Below are 19520 nucleotides of genomic sequence, written 5' to 3' on the forward strand. Positions count from 1 at the left end.
TAATAGTATATTATACCCTCTATCTGGAGAAGGAAATGGCAACCCACTCCAGTGTTCTTGCCTGGAGCATCCCAGGGACCGGGGAGCCTGGTGGGCTGCCGTCTATGGGGTCGCACAGAGTCGGACACTGACTGAAGCAACTTAGTAGTAGTAGTAGTATACCCTCTATCATTGAAAAAGCAAGAGAATTCCAGAAAAGCATCTATTTCTGCTTTATTGACTATGCCAAAGCCTTTGACTGTGTGGATCACGATAAACTGGAAAATTCTGAAAGAGATGGGAATACCAGACTACCTGACCTGTCTCTTGAGAAACGTATATGCAGGTCAGGAAGCAACAGTTAGAACTGGACCTGGAACAACAGACTGGTTCCAAATAGGAAAAGGAGTACGTCAAGGATGTATATTATCGCCCTGCTTATTTAACTTATATGCAGAGTACATCATGAGAAACGCTGGGCTGGAAGAAGCACAAGCTGGAATCAAGATTGCCGGGAGAAATATCAATAATCTCAGATATGCAGATGACACCACCCTTATGGCAGAAAGTGAAGAGGAACTCAAAAGCCTCTTGATGAAAGTGAAAGTGGAGAGTGAAAAAGTTGGCTTAAAGCTCAACATTCAGAAAACGAAGCTCATGGCATCTGGTCCCATCACTTCATGGGAAATAGATGGGGAAACAGTGGAAACAGTGTCAGACTTTATTTTTTTTGGCTCCAAAATCACTGCAGATGGTGACTGCAGCCATGAAATTAAAAGACGCTTATTCCTTGGAAGGAAAGTTATGACCAACCTAGGCAGCATATTCAAAAGCAGAGACATTACTTTGCCAACAAAGGTCCGTTTAGTCAAGGCTATGGTTTTTCCAGTAGCCATGTATGGATATGAGAGTTGGAGTTTAAAGAAAGCTGAGTGCTGAAGAATTGATGCTTTTGAACTGTGGTGTTGGAGAAGACTCTTGAGAATCCCTTGGACTGCAAGGAGATCCAACCAGTCCATTCTGAAGGAGATCAGTCCTGGGTGTTCTTTGGAAGGAATGATGCTAAAGCTGAAACTCCAGTACTTTGGCCACCTCATGCGAAGAGTTGACTCATTGGAAGTCTCTGATGCTGGGAGGGATTGAGGGCAGGAGGAGAAGGGACGACAGAGGATGAGATGGCTGGATGGCATCACTGACTTGATGGACTTGGGTTTGGGTGAACTCCGGGAGTTGGTGATGGACAGGGAGGCCTGGCGTGCTGCGATTCATGGTGTTGCAAAGAGTCGGATATGACTGAGCAACTGAACTGAACTGATACCCTCTAAAATATATCCAAAATAGAAAAATTTACACTGTGACGTATTCCAGTGGATTATCTTACACATACCCTGTCTAAGGGTTTCCCTTGTGGCTCAGAATCTTCCTATAATGAAGGAGACCTGGGTTTTATCTCTGGGTCAGGAAGATCCCCTGGAGAAAGGAATGGCTACCTACTCTAGTATTCTTGCCTGGAGAATCCCATGAACAGAGGAGCTTGGTGGGCTACAGTCTATGGTATTGCAGAGTCAGACACAACTTAGCAACTGAGCATGCATGCACTCAGAGCTTGACGATACGGATATGCTGTGGATATAAATATCCCTGCTTATGGCATAGACACCAAGTAAATATTTGTGGAATGAAATGAGTAGAAAGAAGATAGTAAATTTACTATCTTATGTGTGTGTGTGTAATAAGTTGTTTTAGTCATGTCCAGCTCTTTGCAACCTGATGGACCGTAGCCTGCCAGGCCCCTCTGTCCATATATAAAAGACATTTAAAAAATGTTCTTTAAACATAAAATCAGTTTTTTAAAGACAGTTGTTATCTTCAAGTTATTTAAAATTCAGTCTTTTTAGTTTTATGTTCTTTTTGATCTACTGCTTAAAATTTCTTCTTTTCATCCAAGTAACTGTTTTACAGCTGGTATCTGTTAAAATTCTCTGACATTTGCAATATTTATTTTTCATAGGAGGTTGCCTCTAACATTCTGTTTTATTCATTAGACCATTAGAAATAAGTTTCTATAATTTATTTGTAGAAGTGTCTTTTTACAGACTTTTGTTTCACATATTTGTTCTTTGCAGTATTATAGAACATAACACCTATAGCATATTGAAAAGTGATATGATATTTTATATATTAATTGAGTTTAATCAAAATCTTCTGTGAAATATTTTGACTCTGTTGCAATTTCCTGACTGCCATGACATTTGGCAAAGAATTATTTCTTTTTAAATTGAACTTTATAAATTATTGATTTAAGATAAAGATTGGAATTTGTTGCTTTCATTTCATCTAATTTATACACTACTGGTAAAATTGATTCTTAAGCCAAGCATATATATTGATGCATTGTTACGTCTGTGTGACTTTACAGTGGTGAATTGTCAGTATTAGTGACTTAGTTGAACCTGCTTCTATGCTTCTTAAACTTTTCCTTATATATCCCTAAGAGAAGCTGACCCACAGTTTGGTATGCGCAGTCTGAAGTCCTTCTTTTTCTACATTTAACTTTTTTCTTGGTTTTATGTTTTTGATTTTTATTTTGAATTCACATAGCATACAGTTCACCTATTTAAAGTCAGAGTTCTATAGCCATCATCTCAATCAATTTTAGAAGATTTTTTATCATCTAAAAAAGAAATTTTGCACCCCTTAGCCATTACTCATCAATACTGCTTTCCCTCTAGGCTTAGACACTAATTAGTAGACCACTATATCTCTGTAGATTTTTTAAAAAAATTCTGGACAGTTTTTAAAAGTACAGTTATGAACTGTATGTGGCCCTTTGTGACTGGCTTTTCTCACTTAGCCTAGTGTCTTCAGGGTTCATCCATGTTCAGTATGTATTTATACATCTTTTTAAAAGATAATAATTTTGCTTAACCATAAAAAACACTTGATATTCCAAGGGGGGAAATGCTCTTTCTTCTTTTCAATGTATGTGTACTCTTTTCCCCACCTATCTCAATCACATCATATCGCTTACGTACCCTTGGAATAAACATATTTCAGTCACAGATTCAGAGATACATTCTGATAATTGGGTAACAGTATTACCTTTTTAAAAGTCTTCATGTAGGACTTCGCTGGCAGTACAGTGATTAAGACTTTACCTTCCAGTGTGCGAGGTGTGGGTTCGATCCCTGGTCTAGGAGCTAGATCCCACAAAGCCTCTCAACTTAAAACAACAAAACAGAAGCTGTATGTAACAAATTCAATAAAGAATTTAAAATGGTCCACATAAAAAAAAAAAATCTTAAAAAAACTCCACAGACCTTTATAAAAAAAATTTCAGGAAAAAGGTTCTTTAAAGCAGTGAAACCTCCAAAATCTCAAAGGCTATATAGTCCTTTAAATGAATATTTTGCTACTTAATGTCAGTTAATGTGCAACATAAGGGTTATGTGTACCGTTAGATATGGATCACTTGCATTTTATGTTTTATTATACATTACATGATAGCTCTATGTTCACATAGGCCTATTCTTGGCCAGTCTCCTGGGATAGGGAGCTGCTCTTCTTTGTCTTGTATTGCCATTTCCTTGGATAGGCAAATCACTGGCTCTTAATAAATGCTTATCAAATTGAATTTCAGGTATTAGTAAACTCACTAAAGGTTATACAAACCAGAATTGATTGTGTTCTCCAAAATCATAGCCTGATGAGTGGTGAGATGTGTTTGAGATGGGTTTGTATAGGGGAAGGATGGAAGGTTTTGAGTTGTGTGTTAGTGTCCCATAATTCTTTGTTAAGAATTTGAAGGCTACGTTCTTAATAAGTTGCCTCACTCTTATGTCTTTAACAGTAAAACAGGAGTTTCAATGAACAGAAATTACAGTTGAAATACTTTTTCAAAAAGACTTCCGCTAAGACAATTTCTAAAAAAAAATCAGTGGTTTTATAATATCCAGGCTTAACGCTTTATCTTTTTTGGTGTGTTTTGTTTTCCTCAAGTATGAAGTGTTTTGGCAGTCTTTGTAACATAGAGCATACTATATATATCATTGATTCCGTTTAACAATTGAGCATTTTAAGCTGTCACTGTGGTTAAAATTGTTTGGGAGTATTGGCTGTCCACTTGTACATACTTTAGAAGTTGACAGGTTTGTTAAACTTTTTTTTTCTGATTTGTTAACATGCTCTTGACTTGGATTCTCATTATCAGCCTAAAAATAAAATAATAACAGTAATAAAGAATAACACAGCTTTTTATTACATAGCTTTATCATTTAATGCCATAGTCTCTGAGATATTATCTCCTCCCACCCTTTTTTCTTTTAAATAGTACAGGAAACTGAGGCTCAGCATAGTGACTTTAGATTACACAGACCAGTAGCTCAGGACACAAATCTTGAACCTAGATTTTATGATTTGAAGTGGAAATTCTTTCCCTATTGCATGCTGTGTCTGGTATTTATTCACTACTGATAGTTTGGATGTTGCAGAGGTAGAAATAGTTTCTGTGCTCACTTTTTTCTGCTGAATTGAATGGAGACAGAGACAATTGAAAGCAATATAAACTTGAGAATCTGCTTATTGTGTTGGTAAGTACTCGGTGATATATGGCAGGGCCATAAAGTAGAGTACAACATATGGAAATCCCATAAGTTGTCTGAAAATTTCATGTTTCCAGTGAACGTTTTAATCTTTTATTTAACTTTTAAGTTCAGATTTAAAAGTTAAATCAAATATGAAATAAAGATATAAAAACATAGACACATGAATGTTGGTGTAATTTTTTTTTTCTCTCCCAGACAGATACTGATTATGTAAATGGTGTTGTAGCCAACCTGGAGAAAGAGTAAGTTGTTAATTATGGAATTGAAAATATTTTAGTTACTATGATCTCTTGCTTTTTGTGAAAAGAAAATACCTTCTTTTATAGTTCATTTTTCTGTGGAGTTCAGTGTTCATTAGATCACCTACCACTGGTCTTTTATCATAAAGTATACATATGTATATCAGGCTACTTGATGGGATACATTGGTGTATTTCATTGTAGAAAAGACTTGAATGTCATATATAGCACTATCAAATAATAATCTTTAACCTCGAAGACAGTGAGTAGAGAGAGAGGCAACATTAAAAAAAAACTAAGATCATGGCACGTGGTTCTACCACTATATGGCAAATAGAAGGGGAAAAAGTGGAAGTAACAGATTTTATTTTCTTGGGCTCCAGAATCACTGCAGATGGTGACTGCAGCCATGAAATTAAAAGACACTTGCTCCTTGGAAGAAAAGCTATGACAAACCTAGGCAGCATATTAGAAAGCTGAGACATCAATTTGCCGACAAAGGTCCATCTAGTCAAAGCTGTGGTTTTCCCAGTAGTCATGTATGGATGTGAGAGTTGGACCATAAAGAAGGCTGAGTGCTAAAGAATTCATGCCTTGAAACTGTGGTGTTGGAGAAGACTCTTGAGAGTTCCTTGGACTGCAAGAAAATCAAAGCAGTAGATCCTAAAAGAAATCAACCCCAAATATTCATTGGAAGGACTGTTGCTAAAGCTCCAATACTTTGGCCACCTAATGCAAAGAGCCAGCTTATTGGAAAAGACCCTGATGCTGGAAAAGATGAAAGGCAAAAGGAGAAGGAGGTGGCAGAGGATGAGATAGTTAGTTGGCATCACAGACTTAATGCACATGAACTTGAGCAAACTTTGGGAGAGAATGGAGGACAGAGGAGCCTGGTGTGCTACCGTCCATGGAGTCACAAAGAGTTGGACACGACTTAGCGACTGAATAACAATGATACTGAATGAGATCACTTAAATCTTTAACGCTGTGTTTACCAAGAGAAAAATTTTCTGTTGTCAGGGTAGCTAGTCAGGGAGCAGTTTCAAACCTCAATGCTAAATAATATCTAAAAATATGCAAAGGTTTATTAATAGTTTATTGTGAGTGGAGCACATAGCAGGTAATAGGTGGACAGCTCAGTAAGTTGCAGATACCATTGTTGTTCTTGTTCAGTCGTTAAGTCATGTCTGACTCTTCACAGCTCCATGGACTGCAGCACACCAGGCTTCCCTGTCCTCCACTATCTCTCTGAGTTTACTCAAAGTCCTGTCCATTGAGTCGGTGATGCTATCCGACTCATCATCACCAATACCATTAGTTTTTATAATACTGCCCTTGTAGATTTCATAGTGATATCATAAAATTAGTCCTGCTATGGGTTTCTTGATTGAAATGTATCTGTTGTTGCCCCCAAAAGACATATTTTTTAATGTAAATTAGGCAAGACAAAAGAGAAGCCAAAGGGTTTGCCAACTGTAGGATAATGTGGCTCTATCTTTGTCTGTCAGTATGCTAAAACCAGCGATTTTTATAAATATATGCATAGTTCAGGATTAAATTGTGCATTTGTTAGATTTTCCCTCAATTGCTCAATTTCTTGGCAGCCTTTGTACAAGCACAAATTGGTGTAGAATCCTTAAATGTAGGTACCACACAATCATTGGTCCCCCTTCCCACAGACCACATGGGCAGGTCTGAGGGGCTTATGCAAGGATTCTGCTGGTTCCTTTCTTCCTCAGTGTGCAAGAAAACCAAGCCCAGGAAAAAGGGCGGTGAAGCACCAGGAACCTTTGTGTAAAGGCAGGTAGTTGTATTTTGTGGAGATTTGCAAACCTGAAGTAAGGAAGAAGGCAGATGCGAAGCAAATTGCATTTGAATCAGTGAGGATGGGTTTTAAAAACTTTAGAACAAGTTTTCCTGTCCTTGCACAACCTGCAGACATCAAGACATAGTTTGATGTACCCTCACAGGACAAGATCACCCCCAGGTGAGAAATACTATTTTAAAATGACATACGCTCTGTATCCCACAACTAAGCCTTCCTGAAAATAAAAAAACAAACAAACTGGTTTTGCTAAAATATATATGTATATTGGTATACATACACATTCATTAGGTTGTTTTTCTTTCTTATTTTCTGCTCCACCTTGATTGCTTTTTAAGAATTCTGATTTTTTTTAGGACTTCAGTCCCTGCAGTTGGCCTAGAATTTCAATGAATCAGTGATGAGCTGCTTCACTTAACACGTTGTAACTGTAGCAGTATACTTTACTGGTGTATTTTTCTGTTAAATACCTAAGTTGATCATTAAGATATAAAATCCCACAGAACTTCTATAACTCAGCCCACCTATCTCATGACAGGTTTTCTAAAGAAATCAGTTCTGGCTTGGTGGAAATAATATCACCTCCTGAAAGCTATTATCCTGACCTGACAAACTTAAAGGAGACATTTGGAGATTCTAAAGAAAGAGTAAGGTGAGCCTGTGGTGTTTAAAATCTCCCACCTTTGTGAGTATAATATGTAATAACTGTCATCCTTGTTTATCAAAACTTTACTCATTTTGAAAGTGCAAGTCACTCAGTTGTGTCCAGACTCTTTGCAGCCCCATGGACTATAACCTGGCTCCTCTGTCCTTGGAATTCTCCAGGCAAGACTACTGGAGTGGGTAGCTATTCCCTTCTCCAGAGGATCTTCCCAATCCAGGGATCGAACCCAGGCCTCCCACATTGCAGGCAGATTCTTGACCGTCCGAGCCACCAGGGAAGCCCTCATTTTAGGGTTGAACTAATTAGTGAGAGCTTATGCCTTTTTGATGATTTGGTTGGAAATTCTGTGGTGAGAGGTTGAATTTGGTCAACCTCATGAATTTTATAACCATGCTGCTCTGTGCTGTTATAACTTTTCTTAAGAGTATATTCAATATAATTCAAAAGTTAGTCCAGATAGAAATCTCATGTCTATATGGAAGATAAATGAGAACTGATTCAATAAAAGTGATAAAAACAATAATAGTCTTCTGCAGGATCATATTGCAATAAAATAGTCCGTTAATTTATTTATCTCTATATCTCTAACATTGAAGGAGTTAGAAGCTTTCCTTGTGTTGTTGTTAAAGACAAAGTAATCTAAGAGATATTAGCATCATTTTTGGATTGTCTATAACCAGAATAAAGGACAAAAATGGTGATTTGGGAAGAGATTTATTATATTTCTTGAGTTGTTAATTTGTCACAAAGACAGATATGTCTCTATAATTGGTTAATTGTCTCTCAATGAATATGTTACTTAAAACATTTAGGATTGAGTTTGTTTAAAAAAAAAGTGAATAGACTCATTAAATTCAGAACAGCTTATAAGGTATTTTCTAGAGAAGTTTACTTAGTGGTTCAGAGCTTTAGTTCTGTTGTGTGTGTGTGTGTGTGTGTGTGTGTGTGTGTGTGTGTGTGTGTGTGTGTATTTTAACTGGCTTTTAAAAAACCTCTTCTCTGTATTCAGCATTGGCGTGTGTGTGTGGCAGATTCTTTACCACTGAGCCACCAGGGAAACCAACGTATAACTGTACATTTTGTATAATATCATATTATCGTATATACAATATATGTGATATTATATGTAGTGCATATATTATAGCATTGTTACGTATTATAAAATATACATCTAACCTTATTTTGCAAACTTTGAGTCCGATTCCTAACTTACTTTCAGATGGAGAACAAAGCAAAACCTAGATTATTGTTTTCTAATGATGTATGCTCAGGAAAAAGGCACATACTACATCCAGGTAAGTTTTTCCTTTAGTTTTTTTTTCACACTTTTTTAAAGAAAAAGTAATATCGAGGGTATATCTTCATTAAAATGAAGTTTCAAAAGCATGAGCCCTGTAAAATATTTAAGATGATAACAGTGTGCCAGAGCAGAAGGGTTAGTCACATCACTAAGAGCGTGGGCTCTGCAGCTGCACTCCCTGGTTTATCTCTTAATGATTTAGTGGTCTTAAGGCAGACAGTTGTTTTGTGCAGTAATACATTTACATTTGAGTTCAGGATTATAAAGCCAACATCTACTGTAATGTTCTTGGCTGTAGAATCCTATGAACAGCGGGGCCTGGCAGGCTGCAGTCATGGGACCGCAAAGAGTCGGACCTGACCGAGTGACTGTCACATATACACACACACACACAGGTGCAGCTTTCAGTAGCATGGCTAAAACAGTAAGTCCATCGTGATGCAGACTTTAAGTGAGCCAGGTGGGCAACAGCTTAAGTAATTCTAGGAAGCTCTTATTTCTTCCAAGTATTCTTCAGTTAATACTTAAGCTTAATTTCTGCATTGGGATTTCACTTATTCAGTCAGATATCTTTATCCCTGTTCAAAATGCAGATACCCCTGAGAGGTATATAGCACATGAAGTGTGTCAGGGTTTTTTTTTTTTTTTTTTCAGTATAAAAAATTTATTAGGTGCTGGGAGGATGTGTGGATAAGAGTGGCAAGAAGCAGCCCTGAGTCCCTGAATTAAGAAGGAAATGGTTAGGCGGCTGCTGGCAGGGACTGGGGAGGGAAGGAAAGGAGCTGGCATCCCGTGGAAAGGTGGACTTCTTGAGGGCAGACTTTGTCTCTTGTGATACTGTACGTTGGGCCAGCTGTATTCAAGTGGGCGTGAACCCTTCCTTGAGTCACAGGATGAAAAATAGAAATGGTGATAAGGTATGACATGTCTATTACAGGATACAACAGCTGTGTGTATAAAAACACGGTATCCTAGATATAGGTAGTGTGTTTCCTCCAAATGCTTCAGAGAAGTCTGATTTTAAAATAATAATGATAATTTTGAAGCATTTTAACATACCCCCAATATTATTGTGGGCTTCCCTGGTGGCTCAGACAGTAAAGAATTTGCCGGCAATGCGGGTAACCCGGATTCAATCACTGGGTGAGAAGATCCCCGGGAGAAGGAAATGGCAACCCCCTCCAGTATTCTTGCCTGGGGGAAAGCCCATGGACAGAGGAGCCTGAAGAGCTCTGGTCCATGGGGTCGCAAGGAGTAGGACACAACTGAGCAACTAACACACACACACAATATTATTGTGGTTGAACCTTGCTGTTTGTTCCAGGCCCAGTATATAAATATTCACATTACGGTCAAGAACTTTATACACAGCATTACAAAGTGCAGCTGTATTACTTTTGAAATTTGTTTTCAGTTTTCTTCCAGGGGAACAATTAATGGAACCAATAGAGCTCTTGGGAGGGAATGTAGGAAAAGTTCATGTTTAAGAAATTGAGGAAAGGACAGGGTTAAGAAAGAGAGTGGTTAGGAAAATTTCCCCTAAGCAAGGTCAGTATATGAGGTATTACAGTATTACATGAGATATTATAACAACAGCTGCTAGGAACTAACATTTATTGCACACTTATCCTATCAGGCATTATTTTTTATACTTTATGCTTTCCACATATTAACTCATTTAATATGACCCTTTTAATAACAGGAATGTGCTGTACATACTGTATCGAGCTGTGTTTTGCCATCACTTAATGCACAATTGTTATTTAGTCGCTCAGTCAGGTCCGACTCTTTTGTGACCCTGTGGACTGTAGCCCACTGACAGGCTGCTCTGTCCATGGGATTTTCCAGGCTGGCATGGGTTGCCACGTCCTTCTCCAGGGGATCTTCCCGACTGAGGTATCCAACCTGTGTCTTCTGCGTTGGCAGGCAGATTCTTTACCTCTGAGCCACCAGGGAAGTTAACATGCTATAGTCACCTTTCCTGAGGCATAATTTTTGAACAAATAGGGTAATTTGAAGAATGTCCAGTGGGTCTATCTTAGACTCAGTGGTTACTCTGTGGTCATCACAGATGTACATCTAAAAGGAAAAGAAAATGCCACCTGCCTTACTGTTTTGCTTGTGGCTTGTAACGAGGTTTTCCATGACAGCAGCAAACCCGGATTCATAAAGTGCTCTATTGCAAGTGACTTGGACTTGAAGACAGTCTTCCGGAACACTGTTGGGTGACGCAGACACTTCGTAGGTGGTACTGCATTGTTCTTCCTGTATCACTCCATGATGCATGCTGTGTCAGCTTGCCCCACTTTTAGTGATGCTGAGATTTAATCCATGGCTGAAGGGGTGTCAGTCTCATCTCTCCTTCATTAAAAAGCTACCCAGCAGCCATTTCTTGCATGGTTTGAGCTTCTGTAATTATTTTCCCCCAGCTTGCTTTTTTTGTTAGAGGTTGCCAACTGGTAATTTTCTGATTCTATAAATTGTAATGTTCTTATAAATAGAGCTCTTCTGTAAAAGGACTCTCCTTTCTTAACTGTTTGATGATGTTGAAAAATAGTTTACAAAGGAAAAGATGATTAAGTGCTTGATCCTTTCTCCTTATTAATTTTTAAGTTGACACCTTAGCAGTCTGCAGTGGTGACCATTTTTAAAGTATTGTGAACTCATGGATTTTTAAAACTAGATTTGGTTTGCCTCAGGCTTTCAATCATTATTTCTAAATGTTCATTTATTTATTTATCTGGCTCCACCGGTCTTAGCTGTGGCACATGGCAACTTTTGGTTGTGGGCATGCAGGATCTAGTTTCCTGACCAGAGATCAGGCCCGAGCCCCCGGCATTGAGATCACGAAGTCTTAGCCACTGGACCACCAGGGAAGTCTCTGCAGTCATTATTGATATTGATGCTTGTATTGGCCCATCCTAAGCCAGTGAGAATTTCTTCAAATGGGCTTTTGTATTCGTTTCATTTAAGCCCAGTAATCACCTGGATCACTTCCTTACTGACTGGCCCATCGTGCGCATTTCCTGTCCCAGATGTAGAACCAGCCATTTCTTTAAGGAGTCCTGTTTGTTTTAGAGGTATACAGTATTTAGAACCACACTGTGCGCTGGAGATGCTCATGGCTACTGTCTTTGCGTCTACGTATTTCAGTAAGGAAAGAAACATCTTATTTCTCAGAGGACAAAAAAATCACATTTATATTGATAATCCCAATTCAAGTGTAAGATTATAATATTTTTATTTAACTTTTTTGAATTTTATGTATATTCTTTTCTCTTACAAAGTCTTGGTTTTAGTAAAATTATCTAAATAACATAATTCTTTTATTCTATAGTATACCTAGAATGGGCTTTTCTGGTGGCTCTGTGGTAAAGAACCTGCCTGCAATGCAGGAGACATGGGTTCAATCCCTGGGTCATGAAGATCTCCTGGAGAGGGAAATGGCAACCCACTCCAGTATTCTTGCCTGGGAAAGCCCATGGACAGAGGAGCCTGGTGGGCTACAGTCCAAGGGGTCACAGGGTCAGATACAACTTACTGACTAAACAACAACAATAATACCTAGAATAGTTTCAAAATAACAGTATCAATTAAACTACTAAATGCAATTAAAAATCTTTTGTTCTTGTTTGTCTCCCCAGGAGTATATCCTGATGTGGATATATAGTCAAAATTCCATGTTTGAAAGTCAGTTGGTAGAATTCTTCATATTATGTGACCACATTAATAACAACCTGATATGAAAGTAGGCTCATTTATTTCCATTTGTATTCAGTGGTTAGCATATTTTTTTCTTTTTTAGTTTTAAAAAGTATAATATTCCCAAATCAAAACTTACATAAAACAAGATATGTTTACAGAGGTCTCCATTTTATCCCTGTTGTTTTCCCATGTCTCCTCCCTCCCCCATGGGCAACCAACATGAGTTTTTGGTTTCTCCTTGTACATTTAAAAAATTCGAACAAAAATGTAATATTCCACCACTTTCAGACTCTGCAGGTACGTAGTGCAAACGCAGTGTTTAACACCTTGTATTTTCACTTCCCTGTATAAACTAGTGATCACTAATGAGGTATATGTTAGATTTTCCAAGAGTGGTTCTTGCTGTGATGAAACATTGATGTCAGAGAAGCACATATGTTCACTGAAAGACCTATACATGAAGGTTCATAGCAGCTTCATTCTTAATAGGAAAACCTGGAAACAACCCATATGTTCTTTGGCAGGTGACTGGTTAGACAAACTGTGGTGCCTCCATACTATGGACTGTCAAATAATGAAAAGAGAGGAACTGTGATACATGGCATTCTGGATCTCAGGGGAATTATGCTCAGTTTAAAAACCCAGTTTTTGGACTTCCCTGGTGGTCAAGAATCTGCCTGCCAGTGCAGGATACACAAGTTTGATCCCTAATCTGGGAGGATCCCACCTGCTGCAGAGCGACTAAGCCCACGTGCCGCAACTACTGAGCCTGTGCTCCTGAGCCGGCGAGCCGCTGCTCCTGAGCCGGTGTGCCGCAACTCTGGAAGCCCCTGCTCTGCCACAAGAGAACCCACTGCAGGGAGAGACCCACGCACCACACCTGGAGAGGAGTCCCATAGCTGGAGACAAGCTTGCACGGCAGCAAAGACCCAGCACAGCCAGAAGCGAGTAAAGTAATAAGAACCCAGTCTTTATTAAAAACAAAAATACGTTTGGCTGCACCCTGTGGGCTGTGGGATCTTAGTTCCCCAACCAGGGATCAAACCCACACCCCCTGCATTGGAAGGCAGGGTTGTAGCCACTGAACCACCAGGGAAGTCCTTATATAGCTTTCTTGAAATGACAAGATTACAGAGATGGAGAGCAGACTCTTGGTTTCCAGAGGCTTGGAAGGGGAGAAAGGAGGGGGAGGTGGCTGTGAATATAAAGAGCGGCATGAGAATCCCTGTGATGGAACTGTCCTGTATCCCAGCTCTGGTGGTGCTCCTGCAAATTGACACACACATGTTCAGAGTGCATGGGACGAAACACAGAGACGCACAAACCACACCCACACACAAATAAGTCTGTGTAAAACTGATGAGGTTTGAATAGGTGAATGAGTTGTGTCAGAGTCAATTTACTGCTGGTGATATCATGCTGTAGTTCTATCAGAAGATGTATATTGGGACTGCTTGGGGTCTCTCTGTATTATTTTTTCATAGCTGTATATGATATACAATTATCTTTAAAAGTCTTTTTAGAAAGCAAAGTTGTTTGCTAAGAGTGGAACAAAGCAATATTTCTAACGTAATATAAAAGTGAATTTTTTTGTGATAGCCAAGTTTAGTGTACTAAATATAAATAGGCATTTAATAATTTCATCTACACTTCTGTATATGTCAATCAGTACCAAGCTTGTTTTTTTAATCTGCTTGTTGGGAAAACTTGGGATTGCCTGGCATTTGGGGGCATCTTTTCTTTGGGCATCCACAGTCAGCATTTGGTGTGAGCGTGGGCATCTCTGGGAGAGCAAGGTTAAGTGCTAGTGGGAACTCTGTGCTCTCGTTTTCCCTCAGGCTTCCCTACATGCTCTGAGTGTATAAAACTTGTGTTTGTGTTTACTGATGAGTTCCCAGGCTTTAGGATTGTGTCTGGAACACAATCAAAGCTCTGTAAATACTGGTGAGTCAAAATCGTATACGTGCGTGCCAAGTCACTTCAGTCACGTCCAGGCTCCTCTGTTCGTGGGATTCTCCAGGCATGAATACTGGGGTCAATTGCTATGCCCTCCTCCAGCGATCTTCCTTACCCAGAGATGGAGCCCACATCTCTTGGATCTCCTGCACTGGCAGGCAGGTTCTTTACCACTGTGCCACCTGGGAAGCCCAGTCAGAATCATGCCTTTCCAAAAACCGCTACTGTTTCTTCACAGACAGGAAGAAAGCTAATAGGACTCAAATCTGTGAAAAACCCAAATACTGAAATAAGTAAAATCTACTTAGCAGATAACTGAAAATGATAACATGTCATTAGAAGAAGGAAGAGATTTCCTGGGATATTAAAATCATCAGTGGTAAAGAATATTTTTAAAAGAATGTATGCATAGGTAAAAAAATCATCTTGTGACTTTAAAATTCTCTGAACACTTGGAGGAAGAAGTCTTTGCAGACACTCCTGAGCCTTGATCTCTGTCAACTCCCTGATAAACTTGCCAGTAACACGTGTGGTGATGGCAGAGCACATGGGGTTAACAGCTACACTGAGCTGCTGCTGCTAAGTCGCTTCAGTCATGTCCGGCTCTGTGTGACCCCACAGACGGCAGCCCACCAGGCTCCCCCGTCCCTGGGATTCTCGAGGCGAGAACACTGGAGTGGGTCGCCATTGTCTTCTCCAATGCATGAAAGTGAAAAGTGAAAGTGAAGTCGCTCAGTTGTGTCTGACTCCTAGTGACCCCATGGACTGCAGCCCACCAGGCTCCTCCGTCCACGGGATTTTCTAGGCAAGGGTACTGGAGTGGGGTGGCATTGGAAAAGAGAACTTTTAGGAACTAGTCCTACAGAAATGAATAGCACTGATGTGAAATGTGAGCGTTGTTTGCATTGACAAAGGATGAGAAACAGCCTGGGTGTCTGCCTGTGAACAAACAGATGATTTGTCCATGGATCCCCGGGGATAGTATACATTTATTGAAGAAACTGATTTAAATAAATACTTATTAACCTGGAAAGATAGTCATGATATATTAGGAGGAAAAATCCAGTTTAACAGAAATCTCAGGGTGGGTGGGAACCTTGAGGTAGGGCTGCCTGTCTGGTCCCCCCGTGTTGTCTATGCATTCTAAAGGCGGCCAGTGGGTGCACACCCAGCCTTGAACTTGAGTTGCCTACCTGAGAAGGATGGGCGGTAAAGGAGGAAGACCAGGTGTTGTTTTCTTTTAATGACTTGTTACGTGTATTATGTAAAAAGAAAAAAAATGTTTTTTTAAAGGCCTGTAAAATTCTTTTCCTTTGAAAAGAAAACAGGTTAGTGTGAAATCCTATTGGGAGCCATAAAAGGGCCAAGATGAGTAACTCGTGGAATGCTCTGTCATTTCTCATAGTGAAGGCGTGGTTTTATTGGTTTGCTGTGTTCATCTGCCACTTTATTTCCTACATTTCCCTTTAATAACATTTATTTTTAGTTTTTAGTTTTTTTCCTTTTCATTTTATTATTTTTTTAAATTAGTATTATTTTGGAGGGGCCATACTACAAGGCATGTGGGATCTTCCCTGACCAAGGATATAACCTGGGCCCCCTGAATTGGGAACTCAAGAGTCTTAACCACTGGACTGCCAGGGAAGTCCTAATATTTATTTTTATTTTCATCATTTTTGACCATTGTTTTCTTGATTGTCATTATAAAAGGGTGCTTGAGTTTTTCCAAAGAGTGTCCCATCTAAATCTTCCCTTCTGTTTCTGATTCATTAATATGATTATTCAACTTTCTTTAGCTTGAAGATGATATTATTGTCAAACAGAATTACTTTAACACCATAAAAAATTTTGCACTTCAACTTTCTTCTGAGGAATGGATGATACTTGAGTTCTCCCAGCTGGGATTCATTGGTAAGAAAAGTGGCAGATTTATCTACTTTTCAGAAATAACTGTGACTCTTAGAATCTTGAACTGTTTTTTCACCTTAAAAAGTTTGTCTCTTTTTTCTCTGGAAAGGGATTGCTTTTAAAGAAATTTACTAATAACTTAAGTAGTTATGATAACTACCTAATAAGGTAGGTAGACTTCCATGTATAAAATGTTGAAGTCAGCTCAGAGTAGTATTTACAGAGGTCTCACATGGTAGTATTTGCTCTGGAGTTCTGCAAGGCAGCCCTGCTGACTTTCCGTGCTGACAGAACCAGCCACGGTCCTTGGGAGTACGTCTGGTTCCTTCTCTGATGTCTCTAGCTCCCGTTTTAAAGCCCAGAGCTTTTGCAAGATTGAGGTCCTTTTAAAAAGAATGCTGCATTAATGGCTTTTTAATAGGAATTCCTGGTAGTCAGTGTAGTACATGAAGTTCTTGTTCAGTCATTAATTTGTATTCATGGGTGCTTTCATGGGCTAGTCAGGGTGCTTATTTTAAAAGGTTTTTTTTTTTGTTTTCATTAAAATTCCTAAATCATCCAACTAAAGAGAATATCTTTAAAGTTGAAGATTGAAGGAAATTTATGGGTTTTTAGAAGACACCCCAGAGAATAATATTTTACTTCCTATAATGCTTTAAATCTGTAAATATTAGAGGCTGAGGCTTTGACCTTGTTGATCATTTATGTCAAAACTCAAAAAATATTTGTGAAGGTTTCAGTGAAGACAGAATTAGGAGTCCTTGTGTTTTGCTTTTATTAATTTAGTTAAAAATTTGTTTAAACTTAAATTTGTCTTAAGTTCCTTTTTTATGAGGAGCAGTTGAATGAGACATAAACATCTCTAGTCTCTTCTTGAATCCTTTAAGCTGGTGGTGGTATGATAGATTTTGTAGTAGAGAAAATCAAGGGCTCCATTTATATCAGGTGACAGCTAAACTTAGCTAAAGCAAATTTGGTTTTGGCAAGAGAGTTGGGACAATTATTGATAAGGATTTATAGCTGAAAGCACACGCTGCAGTGTATTGGTTGCGTGGATTTCGCTCATTGAAGTCGTTCTGATGGTTGGCTTCTTACTACAGCTACTGATTGGGAGTGTCTTTTCAGGTAAAATGTTTCAAGCACCAGACCTCACTCTGATTGTGGAATTCATATTTATGTTCTATAAGGAGAAACCCATTGACTGGCTCTTGGACCATATTCTGTGGGTGAAAGTCTGCAACCCTGAAAAAGATGCAGTAAGTCTTATCTCTTAGGAGAATGGAACAGGCTTATTTTATGTATTTAGTGAAAGTGATGACTCCTAGGGAACCAGATTTTGTAAAGGAACAGTTAAATAGGTAGCTGAAAACAAACAATGTTTGTAAGCTATTGTTGCATTCTCTGTTTAGAAAAAATAATCACTTTCTTAGAGCAACTCATAGAATGTAGCAAAATAGCAGAATGCCTACTTTCCAACAATGACTGAACATAGAAATTGATTCAGTCAACTCATTTTTATGATGTAAGCCCTTAACGTGTATTTTCCTTGTGGATTTACAGGAATTTTTACTGTAGGACACAGAACTGTTACTGTCATCTTCACGTTCATACAACATACTTGCATTTAATTGCTTCCATGCAGTTTTACCTAATACATGGTTAAGTTCTAAAATGAGCTTGTGAGGTAAAAGTCTCTGAAAATAAAAATTAAAACCATGAGGACCCATTCTCTCAGTCTTCTTTCTGTGGCCCATGGCATGTCAGTTGCTTCCACTAGGATGTCAAGGAAACTGTCGGCATGCACTTGCTTGCTCCAGAATCAGTCCCTCTGAGGGTGGTCTAGGAGACTCTTCCAAGCGTTACACTTATTTCACCAAGCATAATATGCTCAAGGGCCAACCTTGTTGCAAATGAAGAGATTTCGTCTTTTATATGTCTGAGTAGTATTCCATGTGTGTGTGTGTATACACAGCACATCTTTGCCCATTCATCCATTGATGGGTACTCAGGTTACTACCATATCACGCCTATTGTGAATAATGTTGTGATGAGCATAGGGCTGCCTCTGCTTTTGCTGATGAGTGTTTTTGTGTTCTTTGGATAAGTACCCAGAAATGGGATAGCTGGGTCACCTGGAACTTCTATTAATTTTTTGAGCAGTCTCCATACTGTTTCCATAGTTGGTGCACCAATTTACATTCCCACCAGCAGTACCAAATAAAAGCATGTTGATACAGAAAAGAGAGTAGTTGTTACCAGAGGGGCAAGGGCCAGGGGGTAAGGGGAGGTAAAATAATGGAAATAGAATGTTCACACATGAAACTTATATTATAAACTAGTGTTACTGTGAAAAAGAGATAAAAACAATTCACAGATTCTTCCGAAGGTTTATGGACCTGCTCTGACTCTTCAGCCCCAAATGTGTTCTCTGTTTGCCTGTGTGTTGAGTGATGGGGTTGGGCTCAGACCCTGCTCCCTCCGCCCACCTCCACCATCCCTCGTCTCCCCGCTCCTCCCCTGTCCTTGCCTCCCGCCCTTTTCTTTCTCTCCTTCCTCGTGACTGTGTTTGTATAAAAAAATTTTTTTAATGTTTGTGTAAATAAAATTTATTTTTATAATTTATAAAATTATTTTGTAATTTAAAAATAAAATTTTATTAATCTTAACAACTTTATTTTATTAAATATATAAAATTTAATAATAGTTTATAAAATTAAAATATGTAAGAATTTATAAAATTTTATCTTACAAAATGTTTGTATATATAAAATTTCACCTCTACTCTCTCGTTAGCAATAATAAAGCTCTTGAGAAAAATTAGTCATTTTAACACCCAGAAAATTATCAAGAGGTTTTTCAAGACGAAATGCCATATACATTTGTCTTCTTCATTATGTTCTTGACCCAAAACTTATAAAAGTCATTGAAAATGGAAAGAGTTTATGAAATTCTTTAGAACATACCTGTCCTGAAGCACCGAGCTAGTGAACACACGGGAGCCCGGCCAGCGCTGTGGGTCCGCTAGGTGTGATCACCATGCCAGCAGCTTGTAATCTGAAATCGGGGCCACGGGACACTTGGAGCTGAAATTTAGATGTCCCTCAGCTGTGTCGAGATGGATTTGTCTGTTTTGACTGTTTCCTTGCTTGTAGTCTACTTACTGCCTCGCGTCTTCACATTGCTTTGATGCAACAAAATGGGCCTTATCTACAAATTCTTCAGTGTATTATTTTGTGTATTTGAACCAAGCCTCTAGGGTTGGTGCATTTTAATATTAAAAGCCAAATTGATATTGACACTTTGTAAAAGGTGATCGAAATTAAATCCTTATCTCTTCCCT

The 19520-nt window shown here is 38.8% G+C and overlaps 1 protein-coding gene across 2 annotated transcripts in view; it reads left to right on the forward strand.

The window, feature by feature from the left end:
* The window catches only part of MGAT4A (alpha-1,3-mannosyl-glycoprotein 4-beta-N-acetylglucosaminyltransferase A), a 118401-nt gene that overhangs the window by 83798 nt on the left and 15083 nt on the right, over positions 1 to 19520 (forward strand). For both annotated transcript variants that reach the window (XM_068989020.1, XM_068989027.1), the window contains 5 exons: positions 4779 to 4825; positions 7186 to 7299; positions 8531 to 8606; positions 16069 to 16183; positions 17306 to 17436. In XM_068989020.1, coding sequence (XP_068845121.1) covers positions 4779 to 4825; positions 7186 to 7299; positions 8531 to 8606; positions 16069 to 16183; positions 17306 to 17436 — 483 coding nt within the window. The remainder of the gene's footprint in view (positions 1 to 4778; positions 4826 to 7185; positions 7300 to 8530; positions 8607 to 16068; positions 16184 to 17305; positions 17437 to 19520) is intronic.

The sequence above is a fragment of the Capricornis sumatraensis genome, chromosome 1 (genome assembly GCF_032405125.1).
Source record: "Capricornis sumatraensis isolate serow.1 chromosome 1, serow.2, whole genome shotgun sequence".
Classification (NCBI taxonomy): Eukaryota; Metazoa; Chordata; class Mammalia; order Artiodactyla; family Bovidae; genus Capricornis; species Capricornis sumatraensis.